The 25,064-nt window shown below is 37.0% G+C and overlaps 1 protein-coding gene across 1 annotated transcript in view; it reads left to right on the forward strand.

The window, feature by feature from the left end:
* The first annotated feature begins 8,666 nt into the window (after positions 1 to 8,666).
* The window catches only part of LOC111508072 (Protein C kinase 53E), a 105,982-nt gene continuing 89,584 nt past the window's right edge, over positions 8,667 to 25,064 (forward strand). Inside the window, exon 1 of the mRNA XM_023163493.2 lies at positions 8,667 to 9,018. Within this exon, the coding sequence (XP_023019261.1) occupies positions 8,837 to 9,018 (182 nt within the window). The 5' untranslated portion in view covers positions 8,667 to 8,836. The remainder of the gene's footprint in view (positions 9,019 to 25,064) is intronic.

Raw genomic sequence — 25,064 nt, forward strand, 5'->3', positions numbered from 1 at the left:
TCCCATGATGTTGCAAACCTTATCCTTGACAGACCTTCGTAATAGCATAGTATGTGTACGGAGGTTACATCATCCTCTTGGCAAAGCCTGCATGGGGATGTGTCTGCCAGTCCGATGTTGTTCATGTTTTTGTTGACTCTACAGTGTCCCGTCAATAGCCCGATCAGAACTCTAGTTGATCGCCTATTCAGACTTAGTAGGTACTCCGTGAATTTTGGCGATGGCTCTTTAATGAACTCTTTGGCCTGTCTCATACCCGACGCCTTATTCCACCATTTTTGAGATTGTTTTTCCTTCCAGTTGCTGTTACAAGTTTTTCGCAGCGCTTTTGCTGTACCACAAAAGTGTTCTGGGCCAATGGGGGAGCGTCGTGCTCCTTCTCGTGCTAATGAATCAGCCTCTTCGTTGCCCTTGTATCCTGTGTGGCCTGGTACCCAGGCTAATGCCAGTCTGTTTTGACTACCTAGTTCTTGTAGCTTTTCTAGGCAGTTCCAGACCAGTTTGGAATTGACCTGCATGGAGCTAATTGCTTTTATAGCTGCTTGGCTATCAGAGTATATTGCAATAGTCTTTTCCTTAAACTCTTGTCTTAGTAACTCTACTGCGCAGTGACGTTGTTTCTGCCTGGAACATCTTAACTTTTTTACTTAAGCTTAGGGACACTTTTGTCTTTGGTTTAGTTATATAGATTCCTGCTCCTACACCTTTTTCAGTTTTTGAGCCGTCTGTGTAACAGACATCTATTGGAGGTCCTCCCTTTCATGCCTCTCTGCCTGTTATAATTGTTTTGAAGTTTTTTCCGAAGCTATACTGGGAAAGCATCTCATCTAATTGCATTTCCATTATGGGGTCGTTTTCCAACTCTTTGTTTAGCTCGTTGTAGCTCTTACCGTGCAGCATGCTTATAGGCATTTGCCCTCTGGTCAGTCTACTGAGGACTGACCTGGCTTCCTCTTGAATATATAGATGTAGTGGTGTTAGGTTCAGCAAGACTTCTAATGCGGCTGTTGGGGTGGTTCTCATAGTGCCCGTGGCAGCCAGGCAAGCCTGTCTTTTAATGCCACTCAGCCTTCGAATCGCCCCAGCCTGCTGAGTCTTTGGCCACCATACCACCGAGCCATATGCTATCATGGGTAAGATAACCCTGGTATATAGCCATATGGTCAGTTTTGGTTGTAAACCCCAATTTTTTCCGCACATTCTTCTACACAAGTTGAAGGCTATCGTGCTTTTTCGGGTTATTTTTTGTAGGTGTTGATTCCATGTCGAATTGTGGTCAAAAATGACTCCCAAGTATTTTGCCTCTTGTGCAATTGGAATTTCTACCCCGTGCAGTATTGGTGGCTTCAGCCTTCTAAGTACTTTTTTTTTTGTAAAGACTACTAGTGTAGTACTGAGAGGGTTTACTGTTAGTTCCTCCTCCTGGCACCATTTCTTTATTATGTTTAGAACCGTTTGTGTGTGCTCCGAAACAGTTCTTGCTAATTTGCCTCTTGCGATAATCGCGAGGTCATCGGCATATCCTAAACAATGCATGTCTTTGGATTTTAGCCTCATTAGTAGTTCGTCCATTAGGATAGCCCACAGTAGGGGCGATAATACCCCTCCTTGTGGACACCCCTTGCCAGCTCTAGCTGTGATTGTGGTTTCGCCTACGGATGATATAATTACCCTTGTTTTCAGACTGGCATTTATCCACTTACACAGAAGGGGTTGGAACCCTTATTCTATCTAAAGCTTTGGTGATGGACTCTGTGGATGCGTTATTAAAGGCACCCTCGATGTCGATGAATGTTGCCATGGCTATCTCCTTATCCTCTAAGGATTTTGTTAGTAGCCTGTTAAGATCATCTAATGCCAGATCTGTTGACTTATTGGCATTCTTTGAGAGGGTTTATTGATAATACATCATCTCTTATGTATCTATCTATCAGTCTTTCCAGTGTTTTAAGCAGGAAAGACACTAGATTAATTGGTCGGTATGACTTGGGCGTCATATCGTGTACCTTCCCTATCTTGGGTATGTAAATGACTCAGAAGAGGTAATATTTAAGCATGTGTAACATGGGTAAAAAATTCGTTTAAGGCATAATACTGTTGCTTGTGGCTGTGAATGTGTCCCCTGAAACTGTTTGACTGTTTCAGAGCTGAAAAACCTTATTGATTTAAAAATGACATCTGTTTTTCCAATGATTGGAATTTTCATTTTTTTCAAAAAATATCTATCTATTCATCAATTTCTATTTTGTCTCCTTCAAAAAAGTTCCCATCAGATATAATACACTGATGTAAGCGTTTTTTCCAATCCTCGAAGCAGATTTGGTACGCCCTTGAACTAACTCTATCTGCGATTCGATTTTTTTCCTCAATCGTCGTAAAACGCCGTCCTTTTATGGATCTCTTCAACCTAAGGAACAGGAAAAAGTCATACGGGCCCAAATCTGGTGAATATGGTGGGAGAGGCATGATTACGGTTTGTTTTTGGCCAAAAATTTACGAACAAGCAAAAACAAGTGAACAGGTGCATTATCGTGATGAATTGAACATATCTTCCAATATACAATAACAAGGAAAACGTCAGCTTGAAAAAATAAAAAAACTATAGGTATTTACAGATGATTTACCAAATGAACATGAAACACAAATAACATGGAGAGGGATAAAATCATCGATAAAATTCCTCCAATTTTTCAATAAAAAAAGTTTTCAATCTTGATTTCATAATATTTATATTAGGGGCTGCCTTTATATTTACGTCTAATTTGTTGAAAATTTTCGGTCCTAGATAAAGCTGGCTTTTCTGGTAGAGGGCTATTCGATGTAATCGAGGTACTAGCAAATTGCCAGAGCGAGTTGGATAATCATGAATTTGCTTGTTCGATAAAAAACTTGATTTGTTATTTTAAACAAAAATACATATTTCATAAACATACAAACATACAACAACCGTGAAAAGTTTCAGGTTTTTGAAAGAGCTCCTGCATGACTATCTCTATCCAAGTTTAGCAATTATTCGAACTGTCGACTTTTGTAATATGAAAATCCTTTCCACGGACGATCCCGTACCCCAATTCAAAATCCCCTATTGCAAATGACAATGAATAGTGGCGTAGTACAGACTCAACAAGATTTCAGCATTACAGCATCAGTATCTTAACGCATAACAATGTTTACGTAGCTTTTCACAAAGTGAGTCGATATGTGGTGTCCAGGTGAGTCTGTAATCAACTGTGATGCATAATAGAGGATTCTACATGAAAATCATCATCCTCATATATACTGAAAATCTCGGACTCATTTGTAATCATAGTAAATTTCTTCAGCACAGTTTCAGTTATATTGAGTTTCAGGTGATTTTTACTTGCCCATGTTATAATTTGCTGGTATACCTTTCCAGTAAGAACTGATAGAGTTGCCGAGCCTTTCTCTGTTAAAAAGAAATTTGTATCATCCGCATATGTTACCACGTGTACTGATGAAAGTTATTGAAAATATTGCAAAAATGATGAAGAATATAGATCCTTGAGGGACACCTTGCTCTATTTTCCGTGATTCACTCACAATGACGTCAACAATAACTCGTTGAATTCTGCCTTGCAGGTATGATTTAATTAACTTGTGAGCAGTCCCTCTCACGCCATATCGTTCCAATTTCTGTAGCAGTAGTTCATGGTTCACGGTGTCGAAAGCTCTTGAAAGATCTATAAATGAGCCACAAATGTGTAATTTGTAATCAAGAGCATTTATAATGTGTTCACTGAAATCACATAGAGCTGTTTCTGTACTCTTATTCCTTGTGAATCCATGTTTGTTTTCGATTTCATAACCATTCAACCATGATTCGTCACCAGTTATGACCGTTTTAAGCAAATCTGGATCGTGTTTGACGTCATTCAACAATTTCTGAGCTATGCTCGTGCCACGGTTTTCTTCGTGCCAAAATTCAACCATTTTGGAACGAACTTCTCTGCCACACGCTTCATTATCAAAATTACCAAAAAATTGCATGGCATGAGGCAATCGAGATGCCGACATCCTCAGCAATTTCTCTAATAGTGATTCGATGATTCTCCATAACAATTTTCTTCACTTTCTCAACATTTTCATCAGTTGTTGATGTGATGTTGAAAATCTGGTTCAGCAACAAAAAATAGTTATTTTTGTATTAAGTGCGTAAAATGACTATTTTTCAATGGCACATGAGAGTGTTAATATTTCTAGAATGTGCCATGAAAAAAAACGAATTTTTTGAGTACACAAAATTCAAACAATATTTTTTGTACAACTGTGATTGTGAATTGACATCGTCTGGAATATAGGTTAGGTTGGGTTTAAAGCGAGTGGGTCTATTCGACCCTCCACCGCAACCTGCAAGGGTTCAATGTGGCTCAAACCTATTCACACTCGATCAAATGAACCCAGCTTCTTAACGAAGCCAATTAGTTTGTATGGTGAGTGGTCTTTCAGGTCAGATGGTTACTCTTAAAACCTGATTCGGTCCCCAGCGGGGCAGGCACAAATTATATGCTGTTGTTTCATAATTTTCCGACACACAATGTCTTCCGATAGTCCAAGTCTCTGCAAATGATGATCCGAATGACAGTGACCGGTAAAAAGGCCTGTTAGACATCGCAGTTCATCCCTACTGTAGTTCAGCAACTGTTTGGTATCAAACTTCGGAGGCTAAATAAACGTTTCGGAGTGAGCCAATCCTGGAAGATTCTGCCAGAAGTCCATGAATCTTCTTGCCATCCAGGTTTTCAATGTTTGTTTCGCAAAGCCTGAAGCAATGCCAATGAAAGGTTCTGGTCCGATGAAGCTGCTTGCAGTATCCTCCTTTGCAAGGGAGTCGGCAGCCTCATTGCCTTCCAGGCCAGTATGGCCAGGAATCCAGACCAGAGATAATCTGTTAAATCTTCCTATCGAGGAGAGTCGTTTTTGGAAATTTGTTAACAATTTAGATGTTGCTCGGTAGGAGCCAAGAGCTGCCAACGCCACATGACTGTCCGAGAATATTTTTATTGACTTGTGTATGAAGTTGGATTCTTCCAATCTCTCTGCACACAATTCAATAGCTTAAATTTCCACTTGAAATACAGTCGCATAGGTTCCTAGGCAGGTAGATAGCTGTGTCCTGGGTCTGCGACTGAAAATACCTGCACCAGAACCGGAAGGTGTTTCTGATCCACCTGTGAACCAACAACTATCTGCTCTTTATATTTCCTTCTCCCGGAGGATTCAGTCCTCTCTACTTGGAAACAGTACTTTATAAGGCAGTTCGTAGTTGACAGTTGGAGGCATGAAGTCAGAGGTCATTTCCAGAATGCTGTGACTTCCAGTGTCAACCAACAGTCTGTTGCGTTGAATTGATTTGTGCAATTGACAATGTGCACAAGTCTATATGCAGTCCATCTAGCCAGTACTGTGTGGTACTGATGGTGTGGTACTGATGGCACCACTAATGACCAGAGAGCTTCGCCTTGGCCGTTTCTGTAAAGCCTTCGACCACCAGGCAATTGCACCATTAGTGATCATTGGACTGACAATCATTCACAAATCCAATGGATTTGTTCGGGACCTAAGCCCCAAGTTTTATCACAAATCTTTCGACATGTCCAACGTACTTTAGAGGATATTACAACCTACCCTTCCCGACGTGGACTTTGCCAAGATGACAATATCGTCTGCCTAAGCTTGCAGATCTACTTTTCTTCTCTCGAGAGCATCAAGCAGAATATCCATCAGGAGCGACCACAGAAGAGGATAGTACCCCACCTTGAGGACAGCCCCTGGTGACCCTTAACCTAATGACCTCGCCTTGAAGAGTCGTAGTTGCAGTTCTGTTTACCAGCATGGCATAGATCCAGCTAGTTATGGTCGATTCTTTACCTTTCCTAGCCAGAGACGATGCTATAGATTTAGGTAGTGCATTGTCCTTCAATATCAACAAATACAGCAACCGCAATTTCCTTGTTGCCAAGGGATTGGGAGATTTTCTCTACAAGGTTGTTCAATGCTGAATCTGTCGATTTTTCGTATGTCAATATCAACATTTCAAGTGTTTTTAAGCACTTGATTCCATTTTTTATACAAAATTTGATGCAAATTCTTTGATATATTTTTTTCGATAGCGGAAAATCGCGAAACATATAAATTACTTTTAACTTTTATGCCTCTCACCAACAAACTGAACATTCTAAACAGCTGCAATTGTGAACATATGTTCGAGACGAGTGAACCAACATAAAAAATCGGTAGGTAGCCTGCGAAATTTGAATATTCAACTCGTTCTATGAACAGTACACGTATTGAGACGAAAGTAAATGAAATATAAACTGTTTTCTACCAATTTTTTGTCGCTCAATCAGTTCAGGCAACATTGATGAAAATCAGGAGAACCTCACTTCTTGGTTTTTGTTAATACCGAACTGACTTAGTAGAAGCAGAAGTTTCACAATAAAAAAACATTATTTATTTTTCTTGTTCGGATTCAGGTTCAGATTAGTTCTAATTATAAAGAAGATATAGAAAATTGAGTTAAATTTTCTATTATTGTTATCATTGAAACTACCTTTGAAAACAAAATAAAAAAGCTTCAAAATTATCTCTTCATTTTTTGATATTTCGTCTTAAATTCCTCTTACATTGTATAAATGAATATAAAATAATAATAACTATTATTATTATAGTATATCGTTCGAATCAACGTTTAACAACTTTATAGCTATTTTGATCTTTTCGAATTACAACATCAATACCGCCATCATGTCAAAAATTAGTATTAGGTAAATTCCTAGTACCTAAAAAATTCCCTAAATGTAAAAAGGTCGATATTTTGAATATTACTGGAGTTCTTTCCTAACACCAAACCGTTATTTTTAACACCTCGTCACGTGTATTTATACCATAGATACCTCTGCTAGGTACCTGCGTCTTAATTGTCTTAAATTAATTTTACAATATTGCCTATCTAACAATCAGGTAAATCTGATAATAAAATATTATTTCAACAAGCTATATAGTATTCTAAAGTATTGGTCCACTATCGTTAATCATAATATTATTAAGTTTACTTATTTCCCGTGGCTTGGGCTACCTATCGGGCGCGTCCTCAGGTGGCGGATAAGGAACTGGAGGCCCTGTCCGGGAAGCCAATGTGGCCTCACGGACGGGGTCTCCGGACTCCTGGTCAGTGGCAGAAATAAGTAGGGTGAGGGGAACTAAAACTCCCCAAAAGCCTTCGCAAAACATGCCAACGTGGACCAGCTGAGGTGTAAGGAATCGACAGCTGAATGGCCGCAGGGTGATATGCGGTCACGAACGATCCCTTTAGGGAACTGGGCGAAACCTCATTGTAATCAGCCTACCTCTGGTAATGCGGGGTTCTGCCAGAGGTGACCAACTCTTTCCTTGCTTCTCGTGGGAACACAAATGAATGAAACAACAGAAACAACAAAAACAAAAACCAATCCCGAAGCTGGACAGAAGTGCTCACCTCAATCTAAGGCGGTGGCTGGGGATGAACAGAAATGTCCACCCCAATCTACCGCTGGGAATGAGGCTGGACATAGCAGATCACCTCCAACAACAAGAGACCTTCCTGCGGAGGGCGCCAAGAGCTCCGCCTTGACAAGGAAGCGGCTGCCCCTGCAGGAAAGCTTCCTCACTTGTGCACCTTCACGGAGGGAACCCCAAGAAGGTTGAAGAAGCTGCGCAACGACAGTAATATCGCTGCACCTTCCAAAACCTTCGTGGAGGCCACCGTGAGACACCTCAAGGTTGCCAAAGAGAGTGTGTGTTCGATGAGTCTTACCTGCCAATATAAAGGAGATGTCTCCTAGTGACCTGTTTACCTTCCTGGAAAGGACAGAATGGACGATGACGTAGAAGAGCAACTCTTTGGGAGGATGTACAATGGGTCACATGTGGCCTAAGTGCTATGAGTCTACACTCCTCCTCCCTACTTTACAAATACAGAGGTTTACTTATTTCTTCACTAGAAGGCATCTAGATGCCTTTTGTTGTTAACTTGTCTAACTAATCTTAATGAACTAAAGTCTATGGAATGGTTTTGATGCAAAATATGATGAGCGACTCCTGATTTTTCTGGTCTCTTTATATCTCATTGTGCATCACAGGTCGATATTTTATTTTGGTTTACTACTTTTTAAAATAATTCAATATACAAAAGGACCAACTTTCGAGTTATGAAATAAACAAATGATAGCAATGGAAATAACTTATTTTGCGCCGAATACGCCATTTTTGTTTATGCCACTAACCATTTCTAGGTGTTCTCTGTTCTCTCTTTTAACTTGCAGGAATCCCTATATCTCAGTTGATCTGATTTCCACGGTGTTTACTGTAGCTAAATCTGTGACTATAACTACGCCTATGTTTTCCCCAAATAATTACCCGTGAGATACTTATCTTATATAAACAAGCTCTAGATAAAAATCGTTTAAGCTGAAAGCTGGAAAACCCATAGAAAGCGTTGCGTAAGCGTTCATAACTCCGAAAATCTGCAAGTAAAGACCGAAAGCCCTTCGGGAAGGGTAAGGTAACGTAACAGCGTAATGGTATATCCCAATCGAGTACAATCAATGCGATTGCGCAACTCCCCCCGTTCGCTTTGTCTCGTTTTATCGCACAGGAAATTGGCAAGCAGCACTGAAAGCAGTCTCATAGCCCGTGCGGCAACTGTTGCACCTAAAACTAAATATACCTACTTGAATAGATACCGGACTATTGACATTTGACGGGCAGTGTGCCGTTCATTGTGCTCCAGTAATAATACATGTTTGGTCTCTCATCTGCGATCAATTGAGCGGTAGATATGGCGGAAGACGACAACTTCAACGATGATGCTAGTGATCTCAATACGAAATTTGGGTTAAGGTTACGCGGCAGGAAAGGTGCGCTGAAAAAGAAAAACGTCTACAACATCAAAGACCATCGGTTCATCCCCAGGTTCTTCAAGCAGCCAACGTTCTGTTCGCATTGCAAGGATTTCATTTGGTGAGTGTCGTTTGAATATTTGAAGTCTTCCCCGCTGTAATTGATTTTTATCCTTGTCGCAGATGCTTGGTGGGCAGTTCATTCATGAAAGATTACTATTTGACATTCCTGCTGGGTGGTAGTAGACACGACCTTGTTAGTTTTGTTTTTTGTATGCGTTTGTAGAATGAGATGTTGTGGCCGAAAATCATTTTGGAGCTTGAAAGAAATAATAGTGGCAATAATATTAACTTCCTGGATTTTCTCGGATTCAGTGTACAGAGTGGGCAAAATTGGACACTTTCAAAGGGAAACTTCTGTTTTCAAACTAGATATATGTGAAAACTGGTGGCTATGACAAACTTAATGGTGAAAACCGCATATGCAGGACCGTCGCCATAGGCGTGGGGAACGGAGGGAGTCTCCCCCCCTGCTTTTTCGACTTGGGAAAAAGTTGGGAAATTTTGGGCCATGAAGATAGAAAAAAAATATAGTAAAAAAAATAATACTAATTAAAAAAATAAAAATTAGTGAAAAGAAAAGGAGAGGTAATAAGAAAAGGGAAAGAACCAGGAGAAGGTTGGGATTTCCCAACATGCATAACTTGAAGAGAATTCTGAGTTATTTGAAATCTTCAAAAAATTTTAATTTCTCCCAATTAAGAAAACAGTCCTGAACAGTCCACAAATTTTGAAGTGACAATTTTACAAAATTCCTTTTCGCTGTTTTTTCGACTTGGAAAAGTTGGGAAATTTCGGGCCGTGAAGATAGAAAAAATAATAGTAGAAAACAATAAGCACAATATTATTTAAGTGTTTTTCCTTTAATTTGTATTGTATATTCCTATACATGGTGGATATGGTGGAAGACCAAGGACCTTGGTCCAAAGTAGAATAATTCCCATTATTATTTTTGTAATCACCAAAATTTATTTTTGTTTGTGCATACCCTAAGCATTCAGCCAATCTTTGGATAGCTAAGTAAGAAAATTAATATATTCTAGTAGTAACTCATCCCTCGGCTTTCATTTCTTCGAAAGTAAATTTGCTGGTGGAGTTGGGAAAACTCCACCAGCAAACTCTTCAAGAGGAAGATAAAACTGTTTTATCTTCCTCTTGAAGATGATCACTTGGTGATCGAAACACGTGTCGAGGTGTAAAAATAACGATTTGGTGTTGGGAAAAAACTTCGGTAATATTCATTACTACACCAAAGGTTCCAAACAGTATATCACATGATTAGGGTCTTCCTAATCAGTCATTAGGGTCTTCCTCTACGATTCGCTCTACAACAGCAATGTCTACCGTAAAATGGACGTAAGGCGCGATATGAAGGTATTTCGAACAGAACTCATGAATTTCAAAATAAATTTGCACAATTTGGAAGCGTTGTTCAGGCGTCAGTGTATTCATGTTGGCAGGCCAAACCAAAATGAACACTGAACGTAAATCACTTGACAGCGGACAAAATGGCCGCCAGTTGAAAAAATGTTGCCAACTTAAAATTCTACACCTTTTTTTTCAGCTGTCGGCACGATTTCTTACACCTTAGCTTGGGTAGGCTGGTCCACGGTGGCATGTTTCGCAAAGGCTTTTGGGGAGTTTTAGTTACCCTCTCCCTACTTATTTCTGCCACTGATCAGGAGTCCGGCGACCCCATCCGTAAAGCCATATTGGCTTTCCACAGGGTTCCCAGTTTCGTAGCCGTTCCCGTATCCGCCACCTGGAGACGCGCCCGGTAGGTAGCCCAACCCACCGGAGGTTGCACGCATCTCCAATCAGGCGGACGGCTCTTTTATAGATGGAATTCAGCAACTTCTGGGTATGTATGGGCAGAGCTTCATGCATGAGAACGACACTCCAAAGAAGGTCTAATCTGAGCTTTATAAAGCATCAGAAGTTGCTGAGGTGTGTACAGTTTTCTGGTTCGGAACAGTGTTCCAAGCTCTTGAGAAGCAGCCTATGCAAATCCAGAGACGTAATTGTGCCAAGACATCCATTTTAACACCCAACGAATTTATCTAAGCAGAAAGCGAAATTCTCTGACCTGACATTATTAAATCCAGTTTGGAAACATTTAACTTCTTGGAGAAAACTGATGCCTAGGTTTTTGTGGCATTGAATTCAACACGGTTGCTTTCACCTCAATTCGAAATCACCTTCTGCTGCCGGTGAAGATGTGCCTCCGTAGCCGATGTCCTATAAAAATACTCTTTATTAATGAATGTAAATATGTATTCTGATTTTCCCAATTTTTCTCAATCCAGATGTTAGAGGTCCTAAACATCACCAAACATTTTTTTTGTTTAGTGGCAGAATTGAATTGGAAGAGAATCTAAACCAAATAAGGTACTGTAATGATGATAACTTTACTGAATATCGAATATTTTCCTCATCAAAATCCAGAAAATGCAGGTCTTGACTCACATTACCGAGCCTTCTAATGAAATGGAAACGAAGATCGATCCGTTGGATAATGCAAAACCAGATGAAATAAACATTCACTTCCAACATACGGTGTATGCAAGATACACCGTAGGTTCAGGTAAATATCTGCCGGAAAACAACTACTTTCCTGCTGATACTACGCGGGATATTGAATTATATGCGACAAACATTTATGCAAGATACCTCACAAAAGTTAGTCTCGCTTAGTTCTCGTTTATCTAGCAACAGCACCATGCTGAAATTATTCGAATAGATCACCTACAGACCGGTTTAGAGGTATTGCCTTTCATTAGTGCAGGAAAGTTGGTGAAATATTTGATAACTGCACAGGTTTATTCAGTTTTGTAGATGTAATGTATTGTGAATAACGAATATTTGAACCGGCCATTTTCGTTCTTTAAATGCTGCTGCAAGTTTCGCTAGTTTCTCAAATGCTTTTGAAAAGTTTTTTGCCTTTTTTAAAAAACATAGAAATGAAAATTAATAATTATCATTCAGGGCTATTCAAATTCGTTTCTGTACATGGGGATCTCGTAAACGATAAGAGATAAAGTGTCAGTTAAATCATGGAAAAGTTGCGTATTTTATAGACTTATTCAATGATGTGAAGAAATCGAATATAGCTCTTTTGGTTCTAGAGATATACAGGAAAAACCAAAAAATCCCAAATTATTTGTTTGCCACCCCCATCTTTGAATTTTTAAATACGCACCTGTATTTTTTGTTGTAGTTTTTGGATCGTAGACGTTCACTTCATACTGAAAAATTAAATTCAATTTTATATTTCGGGATTTTTCGATAATATTCGATTATAATTGTGTGAATTATTCCCTTTTAAATTACGGACCTGGAAATTGGTTGACTGAGTTGAATAAAAACACAATAGCAAATTTCACGTCTCCCTATGTACCGTACAGTTTTTTTTTTTTCATTTTTAGGTACCTATTCATATTTTTTCCATTGCTCTGAGCGTTTTCTACAATGAACTTCGAATAAGAAAACCTTTTGTGATTATCTGAAACATATCTACAACAAAAATATATTATATGTGTTTTGATGAGCAGAGAAAAAAAAGATAGCAATAATAACATCCGAAACGAACACTATAATTATAATGAAAATTGAAATGAAGTAAGTAATTTATATACACAAAAAAATTAATTGTGCAATAAATATCCTTCCATTTCGAGACAAGGACTCCAATTCGAACATTTATTGCGCCAATAATTTTTTTGGGTACCTATATAAATCACTTCATTTCAATTTTCATTACAATTATAGTTTTCGTTTCGGATGTTATTATTGCTATCATTTCTTTTTCTGCTTATTAAAACACATATAATATATTTTTGATGTAGATATGTTTCAAATAATCATAAAAGGTTTTCTTATTCGAAGTTCATTGTAGAAAACGCTCAGAGCAATGGAAAAAATAAGAATAGGTACCTAAAAATGAAAAAAAAAAACTCTCGAAAAACTCTACGATATATAGAGAGGCGTGAAAGTTGCTATAATGTTTTTATTCAACTCAGTCAACTAATCTCCAGGGCCGTAATTTAAAAGGGAATAATTCACACAATTATAATCGAATATTACCGAAACATCCCGAAATATAAAATTGAATTTAATTTCTCAGTATGAAGTGAACGTCTACGATCCAAAAACTACAACAAAAAATACAGGTCCATATTTAAAAATTCAGAGATGGGGGTGGCCCAAGTCAGATGACACCCTGTATAAAAGATTCATGGATATATTCTGAGAGCCCACATCAAGTGCCAATAGCAAAATGTGGACAGATTTTCAAAATAATTGCGAATAAAGAAGATATAGGCAAAAAAATAATTTGGGATTTTTTTCTGTTTTTCCTGTATATCTCCAGAACCAAAAGAGCTATATTCGATTTCTTTACATCATTGAATAGGTCTCTAAAATACACAACTTTGCCACAATTTAACCGACATTCTATCCCTTATCGTTTACGAGATCCCCATGTACAGAAACGAATTTGAATAGCCCTGTATATTTGTAAATAATTAATAAACTTCATATGGGGTGTTTCTGACCGGGACTACCGCTTGACCATAAAAACTACGCGCTCAGCAAACTCTATCTTGAAAACCATTCAACGTAAAAAAAATTGAAACAAAAGTTGTAAGAAATTCAATCCCCTATGATATTTGTATTGAATACAAATAGCAAAAAACCCATACGAAACGAGCTAATTACAAAAAATGTACAATAAAATCGATTCTTGTGAGTGTTGACCTTAGATTTCAATAGTCGCGTTCACTCTACCATATGTAGGTTTCGAGACAACTTTTAGGATATCAAAATATGTACAAGTTTATACGAGTTTATAGCTGGGTATCTTGAATTCCGAGATATTTACCTTATTTTGACTAAGATGCCTGGTACATAAATCGAATAAAAAACAAATGTTTTTTGTTGTCCATTAGTTTGGTTCAATTTTATTCCAAATGCGATTCATTTTTATGAACATTTTTTTTCTTTTACACATTACAAACTTTGTGTAACCTATGATAACCAATTTAGGTTGCAAAGTTATACGAATTATCACTTTTTTTAGTCTCCAACTCCGCAACCGGTTATCCAAATTCAAAACAGTAAAGGTCGTTACAATGTAGGACAACAGTGCAAAATTGTTGAACAAATACAAACAAGTTGTGTCTCAATACGACTTTCCATTTCCGTTAACCACCTTCATAGTCATCAGATAAAGACCTTTTTACTACTCCAAATTGAGAATTAGTGAGATAATTGAATACGTGTTTCCACGATTAAGGCTATTAGTGAAAGGATGGTAGAGACCTTGAGGCTATTCTAACGGGCCATTACGTTGCGTTATCTCAGTAGGAGTTCTTTCGGTCAACAAAGCACAATATCACCTTTTAACTCCCTGCCAGCAATAAGAGGAAGCGTTGATTTCAAACATAATGTGTGCGATAGAGAATGATAACAGAGTATTGAAAGAATGAATGTAAACTTCCTCGACTGGGGATAACTGTGTGAGAGCTACTTCTCGAGTTTTTTTTGCTGTGGCCTGCGGGTTTTCATGCTTGACATTTCGTCTACTACTGCAGTAGACTACTATTAGTGATTGAGCTATTGTTTCCGTCGTTTCAAACGCATCAACTATGATATTATTATCAGAGGGCGTAGCTTGGTTTCTCTTAATTGGATTACCTGACCTGACCTGTAAGTACAGGCAGCCAGATTTTGTTGATATTCATTGCATATTCTTTTCTATTGTTCAGAGAGACGAGAACCCACACTTATTTTCATGGTTCCAATGTAGACCGACCCACAGTTACAAGGAATCCCGTATACCCGGGTTTTGCTAAGGGTTCTTTGGGGTCCTTAGCTGACCTTACACTCTGTCTGATTTTTTTGTTGGCCTAAATATTGGATGCACGTCGTGTTTCTCTAAGATTTTCCTAATCCGGTCTGTGATATCAAATCGAATCAAATTATATGAAATTCGTTTTCCTATTATACAATGTATTGGACGTGTCTGGTGAGGTGTAAAAGCTACACATTTACTAAAAAAAAAAGTTACTCCTAAAGTACTAGTTTACAGGTTAAAAGATCATTTACATTGACAAAATAGAGTATAATATACACAAACATACATGGACATACTATGTTGGTGAGGATGTAACCCTAATATTACTCAATGACACATAAAATCAAGTATACAAGACATCTTGATATAAATATAAAAAATCATAAAGCACAATAAACATTATGAACTCAGTTAACACTGCTAGAAAGGAAGTCATCAAATTTCCCTAGGCTATAGAAACAATGATTCGTTAAAATTTTCTTTAACCTACTTTGGAAAATTCCGAACGTGTTACTATTTTTTATATTATCAGGAAGCCTATTGAAGTAAGACGCTCCAATCATCAGAAGTTATTTTTTCTGGAAAGTGTGGTTCGATTTTTTTTGCAACAAGTCGTTTTTATGCCTTGTGTTGTGGTTGTGAGTATCAGAATTTTTTGGCAGTTTATTTCGGTTTCGGTAGATATGGCTCAGTAATTTATATAAGTAAATAGAAGTAGCAGTGAGAATTTTTTGGTTTTTGTATATATCGCGAGAAGAGGTTTGATAAGGTAGGTCAAAAATTAATCGCAATATTCTTTTTTGTAATACAAACACCCTTTGATTATCACGCCCTTGCCCCCATACTGTGATACTATAGGAGATCGCAGAGTGAGCATATGAATAATAGACACTCAGTAAAGTATCCCTATCTAGCATAGACTTCAAAAGAGTTGATAGATAGAAACACTGGTTAATTTTTTTACAGACACTACCAATTTGTGCCTTCCAAGATATATTACATTCGAATATGGTTCCGAGAAATTTTGCAGACTTCGATGTACTGATTAAAGTGTTATTTAATAATATTGAGCAATCTGATGGTAATTTTTCAGCTGTATGGTATTCAATGCAAACCGTTTTCGAAACATTCAACATTAATCTATTACAATAGCACCAATCTTTGAAGTGGTTTAGTGTTCTGGTAGGTTGTTTTGAAAGTGCAAGTTTTAAGTGATCTGATATAATTGTGCATGTGTCGTCTGCATACATGAGAACTTTTGCCTCAGTTATTTAGGAAGATCGTTAATAAATATGAGAAAAATTAATGGACCAAGGACACTGCCCTGAGGGGTACCAAGATCCATATCAAATTCATTTGAAAAAACGTCATCAATTTTCACTATAATCCTTCTGTTTTCGAGGAAAGAGAAAACCAATCATTGAGGCAGCCACGAATACCCAACTTTTCTAGTTTTTCTGAGACGAAAGACCTTTCGACTGAATCAAATGCCCTTGTTAAGTCGAACAATACTGATACCACTTATTCATCATATTCCATTCTTTCAAAAATGTTTTGAGTGTACTCAGCCACACTTGATTCAGTGGAGAAGCCATTTCTGAAACCGTGTTGATTGTTTGTTATTAAATTGAAAGAACTCAGATACGCTTCCATTCTTCGAGAAACCACTGTTTCAATTATTTTAGAGAAAATACTAAGTAATGCAATTGGTCGGTAGTTTTCAACATTACTAGTGTATCGTCACCACCTCCCTGTATAGTGTGTTTGTCTGATTAAGTAGAGTTTTTGTTTTCATTTTTTTTTGTTTATATTCTTATCGCGAGAAGACTGTGGTTTTCTGTCTGCCGCGAGAGGAAGAACATATAGACAAAAGGTTCGATTCCGGAGAAAGAACCGAAAGTGCTCGAGAAAACTGCAGTTGTACTGGAAAAGTGCAGTTTCTTATCTCTCTCTCTCTATTCACCGATTCCTCAAGTGCCGTTGTGACCAAAATCAAGGTAAGGAAATCACAGACACGTTAAATTCTCTCTTTTTGATATCATTATTATTGTTAGTTAATTCTCATTCATTAGCACCACTGAACAGAACGAACTACTCGATAATTTTCAAAGACCTATTAAAACAGTCCACTAAGTTACTCAATATATAACAACTAGGATCACCCTTTTTGTACAATAAAATAACAAGAGGCTATTTTCAGACTTGAAGAGAACTTACTTTGCATAATCGACAAATTTATAATATGAGCGAGTATTGCATTGTTTTACTACTGATGCAGGGACGGAAGGACATATGGAAGGAAAGCTTTTCTCTGACCAGACTTGCCATAGCATCGAAGTTTGGCCAGCAAACCCTCACGCCACACACGGTCGAAGGCTTTAGACATATCAAGCGCAACAGCTCTTGATTCTCCATGTTTTTCGATTGCGTTATTCCAAATATGGTTGACATACGATAGAAGGTCGCCTGTTGATCTTTGTTTTTGAAAGCCATATTGACGATCGCTCCATGATTTTTTATATCACTGATAGCAAAGCGACTGGTCTATAGTTACTCGGAAGATTTTTCTTGTCCTTTTTGGGAATAAGAATTGTGGATTCTAGTGTGGAAGTAGTGGGTGGAAGAAGTGGGTGGAAGAAATTGTTCAGCTAGTAGATTTGCTTTTTCTATATGGCTGTTGTGGCGATTGAACCATCTGCTATTGTTAGTGTTGGAGTTGTGGATTTTGTAAAGTTCTGAATAACAACTTTAGCTACCGGGCTTCCAAAACGTGTCACAGTGCATTTCACAGAAAAAATGATTCACGAAGTGACTTCTTAGGATTATCCCGGTGGCAAAATCCTCTGAGGATGTCGACATATCGGTTGGCTTATGACATGCAATTTATCGGAAATTTTAGGCATAAGGCGTGTGTTAGCGAAGATCGTTCCAAAATGGTTGAATTTCGATCAAAAAAACCGTTACATGAGCGTCGCTCAGAAATTTTGACTGACGTCAACGGCGATCCAGATTTGCTTAAAAGGGTCATAACTGGTGACGATTCATGGGTAAATTGTTATGACATCAAAACCTAAGTCCAACCGTCTCATTGGAAAAGCCAAGACCAAGAAGAGAACGTCAAGTTCGATAAAATGTCAAGATTCAACTCACGGTTTTCTTTGATTACCGTGGCGTAGTGAATCAGGACCTCTTGCCACATGGTCGTACAGACAGTAAGGAGTATTACCTTGTAGTTATAAGCCGCTTTCGAGAAAGAAAACGTAGAAAACATCCAGTATTGTGGAAAAACAAATAGTGACTTTCGCATCACGATAATGTACCTGCTCACTCGTCATTGCTTGTTCGTATTTTTTGGGTCATGCCCCAACCACCCTATTCACCAGATTTGGCCCCCTGAGGCTTTTTCCTGTTCTTAAGATTGAAGAGACCCATGAAAGGACGGCGTTTGGCGACGATTGAGGAGATCCGAATCACTGAGTGATTGGAAAAACCGCTTTTACAAATAATAATGATAATAAATGGTCTTTATTTTTATCTTGGCGGAGTTTAACTTACGCTATTCTACCACTCAACCAAGAATATTTTTTATACATGAGTGTATCAATAGTGATACAGTAGCATAACTTAAAACTAGGACCTAATCTAGGTTTTACCATTACATGACAAAAATATATAAAGGTAAATTAATTTGAAAAAAAACACATGATGTAAAATGCATTAGATAATCAATTTAGGTTTAATTTAACCCAGATATGCCCACTGTCCTTCTATAAGGACACCAAATATTGGAATCTACATTTTATATTTTTCATGAATTTGAGCTATTTAAACACAGATGGCGGGTTGACATATACTCTCAATATCTTTAAGTAGAATTTACAGCTGACCATCACGAAGCAAGTGTTCAAAAACTCTGACATACAATCCTCGAAATATTCAGTGTTTTTTAAAATGGATGATATAATCAACCTTCGCCCAGTTGGGTAAGTTTCCATTTAATATTGTAGAAACTTTTGGTGAGTTCAGGTGTAATGGTAATATATTTCTCCTTTTACGTTGATACACTGATCTAAAGTTTATATATGGGTAGTTATTTTTTACTATTTTTGAGAGTGTCCTTTTAAAAGGACAGTGGGCACTTACACAAACTTTTTTAGGGGGCTGACTTTACACGAGTTACTGTCTGAGCTTGAAGATCTGCCAAATGAAGCTAAAACACCCACTTCTGCGATTGACGTCGTTTTAATACCTCCGAACAATGCTTATGATGATGACACAGATGAAGATTCAGGAGATGAGGACTTTGTGTCTATAAACAACCTTCCTGCTTCTTAACTAAATGTCCAAGCTGAATTTTTTCATAATAATGAATCTTCAGAAAGTGATCCGGAAGATCATATACCTCTTCAACTACTAAGAGAAAAGTGCCTAGAATCTAAGAAGCAGACAAACAGCAAGAAGCAAAAAAAATACAATTGGATCAAATTTGATATAGAAAAAAACACATCGGATTGGTAACCGAAACAAACTGCAAGTCATTCACTATCTCCACCTGAAATATTCTTCCTTTTCTTCGATGAAGAAGTGATGAACTTGATTACCCATTTCACCAACAGATATATTTCGCAGAAAAACAAGAAAGCAGACATTTCAATAAGTGAAATGAAAAGTTTTATAGGTATATTGATTATAAGTGGTTACAATTGCATGAGTAGACGCCGCATGTACTGGGAACAATCTGCTGATGTGCACAATGATTTGATTGTAAATGCCATGTCAAGAAATCGATTTGGATTTATATTATCCAATATCCATGTATGTGACAATCAAAATTTAGATAATGCAGATCGCTTCACAAAAGTGAGACTATTGTTATCTGCTCTGAATAAAAGATTTCAGGATTATGCACCACATTCTGAAAATCATAGTGTTGATGAAACGATGGTACCCTACTATGGTAGACACCCTTGTAAACAATTCATTAGAAATAAACCGATAAGATATGGATATAAATTCTGGATAGGGTGCACAAGTGGTGGATATATTATTTGGATGAATCCATATCAGGGTGCTAACAGTGAAGTAAAAGAAACATACAAACAGCTTGGGCTGGGCCCATCTGTGGTTTTGGAATACGCTGATGTCTTACTGAAAATAGGACATTATCATTATTATATATTCATTGACAATTTCTTCACAACAGTACCTCTGCTCGAAGAATTGTCAAGAAAAGGCATAAGAGCAACTGGAACAATTCGAGAGAACAGAACATCGAAATGTCCATTGGAAGATGCCAAAAAAATGAGAAAGAGTAACAGGGGTTCTTATGGTTATAGGTCAACCAAGGAAAAAACATTTGTTGTTGTTCGTTGGAATGACAATAATGTTATGTGTATTACTTCTAATTGTGAAACAGTATTTCCACTACAGAAAGTCAAGAGGTTTTCAAAAAAGGAAAAAACACATTTGTATGTTGATCAACCTCAATTGATAAAGCCTTACAACAGTTTCATGGGGGGAGTGGATCGATCAGATCAGAATATGAGTCTTCACAGGATAAGTGTTAGAGGGAAAAAATGGTATATTCCAATTTTTATGCATTGTATCGATATGTCGATCCAAAATTCTTGGCAACTGCACCGTCAGCAAGGGGGTACTATGGATCTACTGACATTTAGACGAAGAATTGCTCTTTTTCTATTGGAGACAAATAACAAAACGTCACTCCAAAGGAGCCGTTCTTCTTCGTTACCAAATGCTGATTCCAGATTTGATCGTTTGGATCACTTAGTTATTTCCCAGGATAAGCAGACACGGTTACGTGTCTGTCATAAAAAAGTATCGACAAAGTGTGAAAAATGTAATGTTGCACTTCACATCAACTGTTTCAAGTCATACCATATAAATGATTGATATTTCATTAGAATTAGTTGTTCAATAAACATTATTTAGTTAACAGGTCCGTTTGATTATCCATTAGCCCACTGTCCTTCTAAAAGGACACCCGTTTTTGGAAAAAACTGATGATTAAAATTTTTTTACCATTTTTGCACAATCATTTGTGAGCCATCAAAGAGGGTTTTTTGACAAAAATCAAAGAATCTAGATTTCTGTTTTTTTGGGCATATCTGGGTTAATTTCATTTGATTCAATTCAGGCAGATTCATCGTGTACCGAAAAGGATGGCTTTTGTTATATTTTTAAACGCAGAAAAAGATAGTGATTTCAATTCGTCAGGATATGAGCTGTACTCGGTTACAGCGCTATAAGAGAAAGAACGTTCAAAAAAAGATAGAGAGTAACGCTGGAGGGTAAGCATATTGATGTTACGAATGTTTCTAGAGATAATCTGGACATTGGTTTCTCAATAACTTATGAACGAAGCATACAAGGTGATGTTTCCTTCTATTTACCATTTACCCAAGATTGTTTAAAAATGTTGTTACATGATCTCTTCGTTTCAGCGAAAATATTAATCGGACACAGTCATTCTGAACTTTTTGGATCGTGGAAGAAGTTTCTCGATCATAGACAATATCACCGTAGTTGAAAATTGATAAAATAAGTGTATCACATAGTTGAATTTTCAGATGTTTAGTCAAGTAATGTCAGTGTGGGTATATATGTTTTACTAAACCATATGCTCTCGGAATCCAATTTGTGATTATTGATAAAAATTGAGGAATTATCTATGGCCCTACTCCGATCCCTCTTATTACCAAAAATTATGGGAAAAGATTTATTTCGGTTGATGTTCAAACAGTGATTTCGTGATATTTTCAATAGGTCATCTATATCGTTATTCAAAAAGTGTTCAACTGAGAAAAATTCATCAATTTTCGCAGAAAAAATCAGATTGGTGTCATCAGCATAGGTATGCATTTGGAAATTCTTCAGTATTCTGAAAAAATCAGAAGTGTAAATAATAAATAGGAGAGGTGCAAGTATAGAGCCCTGAGGTGTCCCATGCATTACGTTCAGTTCTGATGATGAGTTATTATTGATTAGAACGCGCTGTGTTCTATTACTGAGAAAATATTTGAAAAAAAAATGACTTTTCTCATCGAATCCGTAATAACAAAGGTTTACACATAGTAAAGCATGGTTCATAGTATCGAATGCTTTTTTGTAATCAAGTGAAACTGAAAGAGTTACTTAATTCTTATCATATGATTGTATAATACGATCGGTAATATTATGGTACCATAATTTTATGTAAAGCCAGACTGCGTGATGGGAAGAATACGGTTATTATTGACAAAGGTATACGTTTGTTCATAAACTGCTTTTTCGATCACTTTTGAGAGTGAGTGAGGTCTCAAGTCAATGAATGTTTCCGGTTTGGATATGTTATTGATAGGAAGTACTTGTGATATATTATATCTGAGAAGAACTACTTTGAACAGATAGCGTATACTCATCCTCCTTGGAGCGTGCAGTATTTCTTCATACAGATTATGATTCTGATCTGGCAGATTATTAAACATTGCTGTTACATATCTTGAACTCCTTCAGCATTTCTTACTGAATCACATTGTATGTGAAACCTATTGAAATGATCGCTGTCAATTCAAATATTTCGATATAATAGCTGTTAACCACAGTGCGTGATTAAAATACAGCATATCGTATTCTTTTCCCGGTATTTCTGATAATCACAATCATTACTGGTGTGGCTTCTCACTGAACGTGATGTAGTTAGTTGGTAATTTATTCATGCCTTTGCATAATTCATGAACGACTGGACTTGTTTCGGGTCATTTCAATTTCAGTGGTCCATATTTCGCAAGCGATGACATTCAGCGTTTGTAATATAAAATGCAATTATGCTATAAAAAATGTGATTCATCTTCATGATATTCAAAACGTTTCAAAAAACGCTCTTCAACAATGACAACGTGATTTTTCACAGTTTCTGGCAGCGGAAAACCAATTCGAACAAGTTACTTATTTGAATTAGTTTCCATGTGTTGACAATTCAGGGGCCTCCTTTTTTAACTTTTGAACGGGTCAAGATATCAGAATCGGGCAAAATTTTTGTGAAAAGGAATCATTTTTAGTATTTTTTGATAAAAAAAGCCAATAGTGTGACATTATTAGCCGCCGAAAGGGAGCTATCATATTTTTCTCGCATGAAAGGTATTTCAATTCTCTATACAATGAACTCCACTTTTTTGAATTTCGATAACCGGTTGCAGAGTTATTGATGTTTGAATATGACATAGCAATTTCGTAACTCCTTCACGTGTCAGATTTTTTGAAATAAATGTTTATTGGAAAGAGAAAAAAATGAGTAACAATGTTTGCAATAGATATGTGTTAATTTCAAGGACATGAAAGGATAGCATTTTATTTTGTTACATCGCTAAAAATAATTTAGAATTAAGACTTTATTTCACAAGCTTTTAATGAAACTAAGGTTGGTAAGTCCACGGCTTGAGGGCCTGCAGTTTGGCCGCCCCTGTTAATTGCTCGTATTTTCAATTTGGTACAAGTCTTATTATAGTCTACGAAGTCAATCCTAACAGCTAAATAAAATACTAATGTACCCGCCATGACTAACAAAGCCGGCCGCCCATGCCATATAAAAAAGCTGGCGTCGTTCGGTAACTATTTAGTTTTTATGCCATTTGAATTGAATTCGTATAGACTATACTAGACGTGTATGTAGTCGTCCTATAAAGCAACTTCACAATTCTTATGCACTATTTTCGGTTTTGGAATGAAATACATACATATAATAAATAATTTTATTCGTAATATCACGATTCGTGGTAAACTGATCGTGAGTCAAACAGTGCTTTCTCACCGTGTAATGACGGTCGAACAGCAACGGCTGATGGACTTTTCCACTGGATGGGCTGATACCGTACCACGTAAACAGGAAAAGTGGATGACTTCTTGAAACTTCACTCATACTTTGCAGAGCCCGCACTAACTCTATATTGCACAATTGTGATGAAACAAACAAAAAATACTAACAATGGACATCTACGTAATTTTGAGAAATCCGGCTGAAAGGACCGATGTTTGATTCACGATTAGTTTACCGCTAGTGGCAATATTATGAATAGAATTGATCATTATATTTTGTTCCAAATCCGGCAATTGTGCATAAGAATTGTGAAGTTACTTCACACAAATTTAAAATACCAGCAATTAACATACTCTAAGTTTATTTGAAAGCGAGTGTTCGCTACAATGGTTGCTCAAAAACTTTTCACAAACTATTATACATATACAAAAATGTTTCCCGTGTTTCAAGCCGTGGAATTTCCAACCCAATTTTCATTAAAAGGTTATGAAGTAAAATCTTAATTCTAAATTATTTCTAGCGACACATGTTTTAACCTCGTTATTATTTGAAGGGTACAGGAATAAAACAAGGAATGTCACAAAAAATAGATTTCAAGTATTTTAATATTTTAATATAAATTCGCTGTTAATTGCTTACAAAATGAAACAAATTTTTCTTACTGTTATATAAAGGCAACTAAAAAATATATTCTTTGAAACAGAGAATGAAATTTTGTAACAATACTTTAAAATTTAGGTTTGTTGTCAAAATTGTGTGCAAATATACAAAAATACAGGAAAAAAACACGGAATGTCCATCATATCCTTGCAAGGAATGTGATAGGCATAGCTGTATTTACATTTTCTCTATTCTTGCCAATCAAGATGTCACTGATAGTGTGCAAGTCTTGTGTAAAAATCTGCTGCTTCTGGTTGTTCACAATATAACTTTAGTTTCTGCAAGTTAAAAAACTTCTCCTTTTTAATGGGTAATGTTTCTGAAAAAATTAAAAAAAAAAGTGCGGGTTCTATGTTTGAGATGCTCTATGAGCTTACCTGTATATTTTGCATTAGGAAGTTCAAACTCGTTTTCTCCCAGCTTGATTCTTCCAGACTTTTTCTTTTTGTTATTGATAATAGAACTGTTCTAAAGGCGCCATTATAAGTTGATCGAAAATACATTAGCTTTGGATGATCTCGGGTGCAGTAAATTTCGCGAATTTCTTGAATTGCAAAGGGGCATTTTGCTCTGAACTTATTCTTGAAAAATGTTCCCCAGTCCTTAATCATGTGTTGCTGAACCCTTATCACAGAAAACGGAGTTGGAGTTTCGTAAGATATTTTTTCTGTTGGATGTACCAGTTTAAACATGTTGAACATCTTGGTGATGTTAAGTTCTTCAGGTAGGTAAAGTTTTTTTGAATCGTTCAAGCTATAATGTGAAAGCCTTCCCTTGA

This window comes from Leptinotarsa decemlineata, unplaced genomic scaffold, assembly GCF_025532065.1.
Source record: "Leptinotarsa decemlineata unplaced genomic scaffold, Ldec_3_MD MMD2_tig00026328_RagTag_RagTag, whole genome shotgun sequence".
NCBI lineage: Eukaryota > Metazoa > Arthropoda > Insecta > Coleoptera > Chrysomelidae > Leptinotarsa > Leptinotarsa decemlineata.